General features: G+C 38.1%; 1 protein-coding gene across 1 annotated transcript; it reads right to left on the bottom strand.

Annotated features, from left to right (window-relative positions):
• Positions 1 to 1,565: 1,565 nt before the first annotated feature.
• LOC127434167 (COP9 signalosome complex subunit 5) lies at positions 1,566 to 11,797 on the bottom strand. Its single transcript, XM_051686708.1, has 8 exons — positions 11,459 to 11,797; positions 11,110 to 11,344; positions 10,777 to 10,905; positions 10,328 to 10,393; positions 10,093 to 10,178; positions 9,805 to 9,916; positions 8,852 to 9,000; positions 1,566 to 1,830 (listed from the first exon to the last, which is right to left on the bottom strand). The coding sequence occupies exons 1-8, from the start codon at positions 11,593 to 11,595 to the stop codon at positions 1,740 to 1,742; spliced, it is 1,005 nt and encodes a 334-aa protein (XP_051542668.1). The 5' UTR covers positions 11,596 to 11,797; the 3' UTR covers positions 1,566 to 1,739.
• Between the last annotated feature and the right edge of the window lie 815 nt (positions 11,798 to 12,612).

Genomic DNA, 12,612 nt, shown 5'->3' with positions numbered 1-12,612 from the left:
GTGGAGGAATGTGCTTCCTGAGACTGAGCGACTTGCCTCCATTTATGCATGCAGAGCACTTGGCAGAAAGGAAATGTTGCTTTGATTGGTTTAGGGATGTAGGAGGGGAGTTCTCCCCCTTCAGACTCTCCTCTGGGGCATTGAGCATGTTTCAGCTCCTTATTGCCATGCTTGTTGAAATGATTATATGGTCCAAAGAAAACATCAGTGCTACCAAATATCTGAGGATGTATACGGGGTCATTGATCCCATAGGCTGTAGTCTAACAGGAGCCTTGTGATAAATGGCCACTCCTGATTATTTGTGCTCATCATAACTCTGAAATATTCCCTTAATCACATCTTTTTTGGTATACCTATGTACTTATTATTTTAAAACATTTTCTTTGAATTCTGCAAATGAAGTGGAATTCCATGGTAATTTAAGAAGGCCTTTGCTAATAGAAAACATACATTACATTTAGTTAATGGATTTGGCTGATGTTAGTTCACTCATGTTAAACATAATATGCTTAGGTTAATTCTCATTTGTACTCATCTGCTTTTTTCCCCTTTTCCTCAAGCATAAAAAAATGCTCATCTGGTGATGATTATAAGCCTCATTTGTGATTCCAATGGGTGAAACACAGAACTCACGCATTAAAATTTTTGACGACTGTGATTTCAATAAATTTCATCCTCAAAGGGATGAAATATTGGATTCAGTATTTTGGCTCAATGGTCATCACAAGAGCAAAAACACTCTCACTACAACTTCAGTCCAAAATCCACAAACTGCATAGGGCATAATTGAATAAGTTGCTGCTTTCTGTAACAAAGCATTACAAGCTTAAAATTAACATTATGAGGGGTAAAAATCATGAGCATGATGTCAGCACTGTTGTCTGCAAGAACATGCAGACGCACATGTGCACAAGAAACCACGTGGATGTTGAGTGTCTGCAGCGATAAAGAGCAGACACGCAGTGCTGAATAGACTTCAGTGTACCGAGCTCCTGTTTCTGTGATGCATCAGTGACAGGCCACAGTGTAAAGCTCAGAATCCTGAAGGATTGTGTACAACACAGAGACAACCTGCACAGGGTCGTCCTGACAGATGCGCTTCGGCCATGCCAGGCTGTGTTTACCTTTGGGCCAGCATAGCCATTGAGTTTGTTATTCCATTATGTAATGCTATGACTGGCAAATATGAAAATTACCTCTTGAGGAGTTTTGTGGTTAGTGAGTGCAATGTGGTTTTTGTTAACATGTTAAATGTTATGTTGTTAGGGGGTGTGAATAGAATACTGCTGCCACAGCTTTGGGCACAAGCTGTGGGAATGGTATGGTTCTGTGTTACATTGAACCCAGAGGAGAATACATTTCAAAAGTGTGGTAACCTACAGCTCTAAGGAAAACGAATTAGTCTTGCTCTAAATGATAGCTTTGTTAAGGAGATGCATGAGTAACAAAGTGACTTTAGTCGCAAATGTAATGCAATACTTTTTAAGACAAACTCTGAATTTTGCTTGCATATAAAAACAAAAATAAGCTTAAAAAAACCCAGATGCTAAGACAGACAGCTAATGAACCTGAACAGCGTTTATTTATTTGTTTGAACAAATTTCAAGTGAAACGAACATGGATGAGATTCCTACAGATGAATTACTTTGATTCTTTCAAAGCACAGTCATAACGATGAGAACACATCACTAAGCATACACAGCATGTAAGGTCATATCACTTCAGTTCATTCCAAGTTTAGCTGGTAGATGTGTTCACTTGATTGAAGAGTTTATCTTTGATAACCTGAGACATCAATCCATGAATTGCTTCAATGGTTGTTTTGCAGCTGAAAGCCAAAGAAAGGGCTAATTATGTTTCTTTCAAAACGGCTTGAAAAATGTCTTTTGTTTAAAAGAAACCAAGATTACTTATGGCATTAGTGGTAGTAAAAGTAAAAAAAGAGCGGAAGTTGAGCCCAAAAAGAGACAAAAGTTAGCAATCATCCATGACCTCAGACAAAACAAAAATGTGTGAAATTAAGATTATTTTTTAAAAGAAATACATTTACATTTAATAATAATAATAATAACTTCTGATCTAAAACTATTCTATATTTATCTCATATTTAATTAGATTTTTATCTGTTCGTAATTAAGTACTTTGAATTACTGTGCATAAAATGTACTATATAAATAAACTTGCCCTGGCTTGTTCATTTATTTACATGTATTTATACAGTCTTAAAGGAATAGTTCCCCCAAAAATGAAAATTCTCTAATAATTTACTCACCCTTGTGCCATCCCAGATATGTTTTGACTTTCTTAGATCTGCTGAACTCAAATGAAGATTTTTAGAACAATGTCTCAGCTCTGTAGGTCCATAAAATGCAAGTGAATGGGTGCCAAAATTCTGAAGCTCCAAAAATCACATAAGCAAGCATAAAAGTAATCTATAAGACTCCAGTAGTTAAATAAATGTCTTCAGAAGCAATATGAAAGGTGTGGGTGAGAAAAAGATCACTTTCACATTCTTCTTCTTGTGTTTTTGGTGATTCACATTCTTTTTTTGTTGTTGTTATTAACAATTTTTATTGATTCCATGCAGCAAATTAAATAGACAGAAAATGCAGAATCAAACCACATGAAATTACAACTTTCCCACACCCACACCCGACACAAACAAGCACCCCAGTGGTCAAAAGCCAACTGACAAAGACACACATATAGACAATAAAACAGCAGAAAATGTTTAGAAACATAATAGTAATAAAAAAAAAAAAAAAATAAAAAAAAACACTAGTCTCTCTCCACTGCCCCTCCCCGAGAGCCTTCCAAAAAGGCTAAATAGCTGCCCCATTTCCTGATGTACAAATCCAGATTGCCTAGCCTTCTACATGCCATCTCCTCAAATGCTGCTACCCTGCCCATCTCGGTAGACCACTCACGAAATGAGGGCGCATCAGCTGACTTCCATCCCCTGAGAATTACCTGTCTGCCAATCATCACGCTGGTTAGGACCCAGCTTTTTAAATATTTATCATCTATATTCAGGACCGCTCCATCACCCAAAACACACAGTCTGGGGCAAAATGAAAATTGAGTGTCCACTACATCACACACAATGTTCTGAAACCTCAACCAAAACTCCTGGATCCCAACACATCCCCAAAAAACATGGGTTGTGTCCCCGTCTTCTGACTGGCATTGCCAGCAGGTGGGAGTGTCTTTAAGACCAAGCCAATACAATCTAGAGGGGGTCCAATAAAATCGACGCAAAATCTTAAAATGCATCAGACACACCCTTGCATCTCTAGATGCAGACTTCATGTTTTTTATGATCCTAGCCCACACCCCCTCCCCCAATGTCAAGTTTAGATCTTTCTCCCATAATCTTTTGAGAGAATTCAAAGTTCCATCCCCCAGACTCTGAATTAGCAGGGAGTAATACACTGATGCCTCATGACCCTTCCCAAGTAGGTGGTAAATATTTATAAAACTGAGATCTGGGAATGCCAAAATGTTGAACCAAATTTTCAAAAGGTCTCAATACTCCACCCTCATATAGGTCACTGTGTGCATTAACCCCCCTCACAATCCAATCTGACCAACAGAAAGGGAACTTATTAATACATAGTTTAGGGTTCAGCCATATGCTTGAGGCTACATTTAAATAAATATCCGAATTAAACACTCTGGACACTTTTGTCCATATCGAGTGCAAATGCAAAATAACAGGGTGCGACTTAACCTCTCCGGCTAGTTTGATCGAAAGGCTTTGCAGTGGCGAGACAGGGGCAAGAACTTCCTTTTCAATACAAAACCAGGGAGGGGCTCTCTCAGGTGGAAGCAACCAATGAGCCAAATGTCTAAGATCAAATGCATAATAATAAAACAAAATCTTGGGTAGGCCTAACCCACCATTGTCAATCGGCCTATGTTACTTATTGAAATTTAACCTGGGATGCTTACCATTCCAAATAAAGGACTTTGCTATGCTATCAAATTGCTTGAAATAAGAGAGGGGGACATCTACAGGGAAAGACTGTTGCAGGTAGTTGAATTTTGGAACACAATTCATTTTAATAACATTAACCTTCCCAATCATCAATAAATGTAATGAAGCCCACCTGTCCACATCATTTGAAAACCTCTTTATTAAGGGATCAAAAATAACTCTGACTAAATCAGACAAATTTGCTGGGAATAAAATTCCCAAATACTTAATTCCCTGTTTGGGCCACTGGAAGGCACCCGGCTGAAAAGCCATTACTGGACAGTACGCTGTCAAAGCCAAAGCTTTGGACTTAGACCAACTGACTTTGTATCCTGAGAACTTGGAAAAGGAATTAATAATTCTGTGGAGGCAAGACATAGATCTAGTAGGGTCGGAGACAAATAATAAAATATAATCTGCGTAAAGCAGAAGCTTTGCGCCATGCCTACCGCAATCACCCCTGGAAAATCATCCTCCTTTCTTATCGTGGCTGCTAATGGTTCCAGGGCAAGACAGAACAATAAGGGGGAAAGAGGGCAACCCTGCCGGTTGCCCCTATCCAGAGTGAATAAATCTGAAATTAGTCCATTTGTTTGCACCGCCGCTACAGGGTGTCTATAAAGTAGCTTAATCCAACCAATAAAAGTACTCCCGAACCCATACATTTCCAAAATCTTAAAAAGATAATCCCATTCTACCATATCAAACGCCTTTACGGCATCAAGTGAGATGGCAGCGACTGGAGTCTGATCATTCGCTACTGACCACATGATATTGATGAGACGCCTAATGTTATCAGAAGAGCTACGGCCCCGAATAAACCCCACCTGATCTATATGTATAAGTGATGTCATAACTTTACTTAATCGATTAGCCAGAATTTTTGACAAAATTTTTATGTCTAACTGGATCAGGTAAATTGGACGGTAACTTTTACACTCGCTTGGATCTTTGTCCTTTTTTAAGAATCAGACTGATCCAGGCTTGTGTCATGTTGGCAGAAGCTTTCCATTCTTTAATGATTCTGTATAAACTTCTAACAAAAGTGAAGCCAGTTCTGTAGCATAAGATATGAAAAACTCAGTGGCAAAGCCGTCAGGCCCCAGAGCCTTGCCTGTAGGCAGGGCCTTAATTACCTCATCAAGCTCCTCCAAGGTTATCTCAGAATCAAGAGAACTCCTTTGCTCAGTCATCAGTTTAGGAAGATCTAATGGTTCCACAAAATTCCTAATATCCTCATCAGTAGACGAAGACGTGGAACTATAAAGATCAAAGTAGAATTCTATAAAAGCATTATTAATATCAATGGCCGAAGTAAATATTTCACCACCAGCATATTTCACTGAGGGAATGGTAGAAAAAGACTCTCTCTGCTTTATATATCTAGCCAAAAGTTTTCCTACTTTGTCCCCCGACTCAAAGTATGACTGTCTTGCCCTGAATAACCAAAACTCCACTTTCAGCGACAAAATAGTATTATATCTATATTTCAATCGGGTCAATTCTCGGAGGCCATCAGATGACATATGGTGCTTCAGCTCTGCCTCGGCACCTTTAATATTTCCTTCCAACTCCATGAGTTCTTGTGCTTTGGATTTTTTGGTGAATGAGGCATACTGTATGATCTGGCCCCTAAGAACCGCCTTAAGTGCCTCCCAAGCCATGCGCACAGAGGATACTGAGGACCAGTTGGTCTCCATATAGACAATGACTTCAGCCTTTAGCATTTGTTGGAAATTAGGATTTTGCAAAAGGGACACATTAAGGCGCCAACTATATGATTTCTTTTTCTCTATATGTGGCAACACCTCTAAACTCACCAGAGCATGATCTGAGACAAAGATATTTCCAATTGAGCAATCATCAACAGATGAAATGAGGGATTTGGATATAAAAAAAAATAATCTACTCTAGAATAAATCTTATGGACTGATGAAAAAAAATGTATAGTCCCTACCAGATGGGTTCAAAAGTCTCCAAATATCTGTAAGACCAAGATTTTTACACATCATGTGAAGCGTCAATGTTGCTCTAGGGGGCTTATACACTTTTGCTTCACTGTGATCAAGGACTGAGTCCATCAAAAGATTAAAGTCTCCTCCCAATATTATATCATGAGGGGTACCAGTGGTTTGTAGAATCCCTTCAAGATCTATAAAAAAGCCCTGATCATCAGCGTTAGGTGATGTAAATATTAGCCAAAATCAACCTTTGCCCCTGAATTTCAGCTAAAACAATAATGATTCTCCCTAATTTATCTTTAGTCTGTTTGAGTCATTTGAATTGTAGATATTTATTAATCTATATAATGACCCCCTTAAATCTTACTTGAGCCAGCACTAAAAAAAACATGTCCACCCCATATCTTCCCAAATTTTTCAGCTTCCTGCGGGGAGAGATGTGTTTCTTGAAGAAACACTATATCATATTTCTTACGCTTAAGAAAAGTAATAACCTTCCTTCTTTTTATGGTGTGCCCCAACCCATTTACATTCCATGTGGAGAGAGACAATCCACTCATATTAACATTTGACATTTTGACATATTAGAAAAAATAAATTGTGTGTCAAAAACAAAATTATACAGACCATATTCCACATTAGTGAAACAATCAAACCCTGAACTTCCCCCCGAAAAAAACAAACGGATAAAAGAAAAACGTGTGCATTAATCCCTCTAAACTCAAAAGGTCCATGAACTCACACGAACCCCCACGACAACCTTGTCATCCGATTGCTCAACTTTGCCTCACAAATTTGTGACTTGTGAGGCAAAATTACATAACAGAAATTACTTTGTAAAATAAACCCCAGCCAATAGGAAGAATGAACACAAAGAACATGTAGATTCATTCACAGAACTGTCTCAAAGGTGTGATCTTCCACAAAACAAATTCCAGCTGATATAAAACTGTTCAGATTCCACGGACAGACAAACAAATATTCAGTGAGCCAGCTGTTATGAGTTCAGCGGATAATGTAATCATTCCGATGTCCCGTAAAAATACTCAACAAAACAAACTCCAGCCAGCAGGAGGAATAAGCACGAAGAACGAACAGATTAATCCACAGCTGTTCCAAAGGAGTGTTATTCAATAGAACAAGCTCCAGCTGCTAGGCGGAACCAATACAAAAAGAAACAAAACCGGCATCCCGGTTCCCCGGATATTGGAGGCCGTATAAATGTATATACCATGACTTACACAATCCGTCAACTTAATAAAAGACATCCTTTGTGTGTGTATGTAGATATTTTGCGGTCATCCATAGTGTCCACTCTCAAACTGGCCGGGAACATCAATGCAAAAGTAATCTTCTGTCAATGCAAAAGTTTCTTTAAGGAAAAGTGTTATTCACAAAACAAATTCCAGCCGCTCGGTGGAGCCAACGCAAAAGAAAAAAGAAACCAAAATGACGTCCAGCTTCCTCAAAAGCCAGAGTAAGTACAGTGAGTCGACCCACTCACATGAGAAACACCCAATGGTTTACTCACCCATTGATTCAATAAAAGACATTGCCTGATTGGGACATGTAAATACTTTGCGACCGTCCTTCGTTTCTATTCTCAGTTTGGCCGGAAACATCAGAGCAAAAGTGATCTTTCGCTGATGTAAGAGTTTCTGACATTCCTTGAACCGTTCGTGTTTCTCTCTTGTCGAACTCGCAAAGTCCGGGAACAAGAAAATATTATGGTTCTTCCAAGAAAGCTTCCCTTTGTTCCTCACCTGGCGCAACACAAGATCTTTATCGGATGATCTCAGAAATTTGGCCAGGATTGATCGGGGCCTGTCTCCCTCAGCAAATCTGTGAGCTCGCTCGATTTCCAGTTTATGGCCTGTTATGTCGAGCAGACTCGGGAAAAGCTCGTCTAGGAATTTCACCATATCTCTGCCCTCCTCATGCTCAGGAATTCCAACAATTTGAACGTTATTCCTGCGGCTTCTATTCTCAAGATCTTCAAGCTTTTCAAGGAGATGTTCCAAATCAACTTTGGTCGTGGGCGGATTAGCGGTTAATTCCCTCTCCAAAGACTCCAGACAATCGATTCGTCTCTCAACATCAGTCACTCTTGTAACTAACTCAGAGAATTTTATTTCCATCGCCGTACTCGATCGACGTATTACAGCGAGATCCTCCAAGTCAGCAAGAACGTTTGTCAGCATCACCGACATGTTGGACAACTGACGCTGGATCTCCTCTCCCGCCGCGCCATCCAAATTGAGTCCCCGGTCTGTAGGCCTGTCGGGGCTTTCATCCTGAACACATAAGTGTCTTTTAATGTCTCCAGAGCCCAAAGATTTTGACTTCTTTGCCATGTTTTGCCTCAAAGAGCAAATGTATAATTGGGTGTATCAAATTTCACCATATTATAACATGAAAATAATAAAAAATTTAGCAAAGTGCGCAGAGCTCGTCGCCCACACGTCTGCTTCTTGCATGGCGTCACGTGACCTCCCGGTGATTCACATTCTTAATGCATACCGCCCCCTACTGGGCAGGGAGAAGAATTTCAAACAAAAAAGGACTTAAATATTGATCTGTTTCTCATCCACACTCATCATATCACTTCTGAAGATATGGATTAAAACACTGGAGTCATATGGGTTACTTTTATGATGCCTTTATGTGCTTTTTGGGGCGTCAAAATTTTGCCACCCGTTCACTTGCATTGTACGGACCTACAGAGCTGAAATATTCTTGTAAAAATCATAATTTGTGTTCTGCAGAAGAAAGAAAGTCATACACATCTGGGATGGCATGAGGGTGAGTAAATGAAGAGAGAATTTTCATTTTTGGGTGAACTATCCCTTTAATTGGCACTGTCTACATAATGAAATAAATCCTTAATATTGGAATAATAAGGATCATATTACCTGTCACGTGTTGCCTTTGCTAGTTTGTCCTCAGATTTCCTATCATGTGTGTCTAAACCCAGCATGAAACTGCCTCTTCCCAGCTGAGCTTCTGCCTGCTCGAGCTTCTCCGACAGGTCAAACACCTGTCCAGTGGTGTAATCTGCATTCTAAAAGAAAGACACATTAACAAAACCACTTTGCTCTGTCTAGGTTAATGCAGAATTTCACAACAATACCTAAACCCTCACAACATGACTTTACACTGATGAGAAATTCAGAAGTTTGTTACACAGCATATCCAAGATATTTGAACTTTGGTTTGCTGAAGGCCCCCCTGAATGAGGTCCCAAAAGTTTGCAGAAGGTGAGGCTGTACACTCCCCAGACAAGGATTCACAGTAATGACAGACTCAAAGACTTAAGGTCTTGGTCTGTGGTGACAACATAATTACTGACAACACTTCTTCCTTGGAGAAACAAGTCGCTCTTGACAAGTAGTCAATTTATCTCTAACTCACAGCTTTGAGACTGCTGTTTAGATAGTCTACAGCCCATTGAAAGTGTTAAACAAGACTCATGACATAATGTCGGAGCCAACAACGGCATTCAACTTTGGCTTTCAGGCAAACAATTCCCGTGAACAAAAGCAGCACCTACAAATATTAATCATGCGCACAGGCTGTCATCAGACTTGTGTCATATTATCAGCCTCATAGAACACTTCTACCCTTTAACATCCAAAATATCTTCAGGATGATGAAGGTAATAATTAGCTACATAACAATGTTGTAGGATATTCGTACATAAATCAATTTGAGAGAAATCAAATCTTGTGACAAGCAGATGAACATTACTATAATACTCTTAGTAAAATAAAATCTTTAAGACTTCTGCATATATTGTGCTATGAAAGAACACAAAAATAGAGCTGGATATTTTATTTATTTTGCACAAATAAAAGAGAGCGCTCACTGTCAGTAGGCTGGAAGAGCTCAAAGTGTTGACCCAATACTTATTCCAGAGCAGCTCTAGCAGTTTGCGGTCCAGGGAAGACTTAAAATAAGACACTTCTAAAGCATAATACCTAAATAACAGAAGATCACATAAAACATAATGCATTACAGTTAAATCATTATATTGTCAACTGATTACATTTTGAATCTAAGTTAACATAATTAAAACATTTAGAATGATGCACCATAGAGTGTGCAGAAAATGTATTTTTCTGAGAAATTTATTCTTTACGACAGAAATGCTTACTGTTTGCAATGCACTCCAAAATCCTCAATCTTGTTAAGTGGAATCGTCTGGTATTCAGACGGACCCTCATCTGGAGGCTTGTAACCCTACCATTAAATTTTACAAATTGTAATATGTGATGAAAGAAAAAAAAAAAAGATGAAAAATAAATGAAAAGAGAAATAAATATGTAATACTTCATGGATAAACATGATGACACAACAAAAACACTATTCACCAAGAAAAATATTCTTACCTTTGGATATGTTCTGAAAGCTCCAAGATTGACCTTTCCTGCGGATATAGTCCTTGTGGGATCAATCTGAGAGGGGCAAAAAATTACAATGACTGTACTAAGCAAAACAATTCAATCAAATGTAACAAATATAAACACAGAGCTGCCAGTTTAGCAAATGAAAGTTATGAGCACCAGCTTGTTATTTGCCTTCCGCACAAAATAAGTAATAGCAATGAAGCGTAAACTGTAAAATGTATTCAGTTACAAAGCCAACAGCCATTAATCAGGCACCACTACAAATGTCACCAAACCCATTTGTATCTTGGGGGTCAATTATGGATCACTGATATCGTTGGGCTATTTTATCCTCTGTCTTCAGAGATAGAGTGTAACAGAGTTTAGAGAGACTCTAGAATTAGCTCTAATGCAAAATAAGCAACCAGTTCAACATTTTCAACCGCACTTACCACTACTGCGACAAAGGGCTCTTGAAACTGCTGGTTAAGCATCTGAGTGCTAACATCGATGCCTGAAAGCCAGCAGCCATATCCAGGATGACTGTGGTACCATCCAATGGCATTCTCCAACCGTCCCACCTAAATGAATTTATTGATGACAAAGACACTTTGACAATTATACATTCCAATAATAGTGTTTTTCAGTTATCATTGCATTCAAAAGACATTGGACATTATCACATTTGAAACAAAAATGATAGCTATGTAGTGGGTTTACTATTTATTATTTGTCTAATATGACTACTTGACAAAATGTGGGTCATAGCTATATGTCCAATGTACCTGTTTTGCATTCTCTATATAAGCAGCCATGTATTCATATGCTGCAGCCTGAGCATTCACTCGAGTTTCAGTGCCCTCCACAGGTAAAGCAAAACTGTCCATAATGATCATGGTCTCTCCGTCCACTTTCCCCAGCATAAGTCCCATCACTTCCAGATTTCCACCAGATCGGGCATGCATCACCATCTTCAACAGTGCCAAAGCTGATAACTTACAGTATTTAAAGTAATGATGGCTGTAAACAATAAAACCAACAAAGAAAACAGTTATTAACGATTCAAAAACAAATCAGGCCTCTATGGAAGTAAAAGGCCGCTTGGTTTGTCTTATTATGGTGTGCCATACTTACTCTTTAGTCCAGGGTTTGGCCGCCAGGATCTCTTGTTGTTGTTTTTTATCATATTTATATATTTCATCGATACTCTGAACTTCCTGCATGCTGTTTGACAGCTCCCAGGTCTTCATCGCTATGCTACTGCCAGCCATAGCTAGAGTCGGGGTCCAGATTGTACTACAACGAAATATATTTTAAATACCACTAGTATTTTACGTAAATTAAAGTGCCAAATAACGGCACATGGGTCTGGTTAATCTAAATATTTGAGTGCAACATTTAACAATTCCTAATAAAGAACCTCTCCTTTTCTTTGACAGAGCAAATCTCTAATACGAGTGAAGTTAGCAACAAAAAAGCGTAAACAAACGTACGACAAACGTAGGATGTGCATGTCAAAATAAAAGTCTCTAATATAACTCGGTGGTACCTAATAAATAGTCTCTGGTGGTACATACTATTTTAAATAATACTTAATGTAAAGTTGCAACATAATTTTATTCTCACGGATTATTATTTTAATCTAAACTAAAATAAGAGAACTTGCATTTCTTTTATCCGCCATATTTCGAGTTTATCTGTCATCATTATCTCGAATTGTGAGACTTAAAAATACAAATAAATAAATAAACAAGGAACCTTTATAAAATCCTAATATAGCTAATATATTTTAGCTTTCTGTCTTTGTATATATAAAAGGCCACTCTTACATTAGAATATCGTATTTCTCCATATCTATGGCGTTGCTGGAAAAATGCAGTGTTTAGGACTTTTAGGTGTGATACGTAAATTAACCATTCATGACAAATTATAAAATAAACATTATTTATAAAGAATTTTTTTAAATGTATTTTTTATTTTTTATTTCGCAAAAACACGACTGGACATCTAACATCTACCACTATGGGGCAAACAAATTTGCTAATTTAAGGGGAAACGATTAAGCGGACGCCAGTACGACATTTCAAAATAAAAGTGCAATAATTTTGAATCTTTAGATATATTGACGTCACACTTATTCATATAATTTTCATTACCTAGATATTTTTCATTACATTTATAAAAATGACTAATTTCTCCTAAATTTGTAATTTTTATATGATTTTCACCAAAAAAAGATCAGCCAAATGTAAGGCATTTAAATGCCTTTTATAGTTACAAAATTTCAT

The sequence above is a fragment of the Myxocyprinus asiaticus genome, chromosome 44 (assembly GCF_019703515.2).
Source record: "Myxocyprinus asiaticus isolate MX2 ecotype Aquarium Trade chromosome 44, UBuf_Myxa_2, whole genome shotgun sequence".
NCBI classification, from domain to species: domain Eukaryota; kingdom Metazoa; phylum Chordata; class Actinopteri; order Cypriniformes; family Catostomidae; genus Myxocyprinus; species Myxocyprinus asiaticus.
The sequence above is the reverse complement of the archived record's forward strand: the minus strand, read 5'-3'. Positions and strand labels throughout refer to the sequence as shown.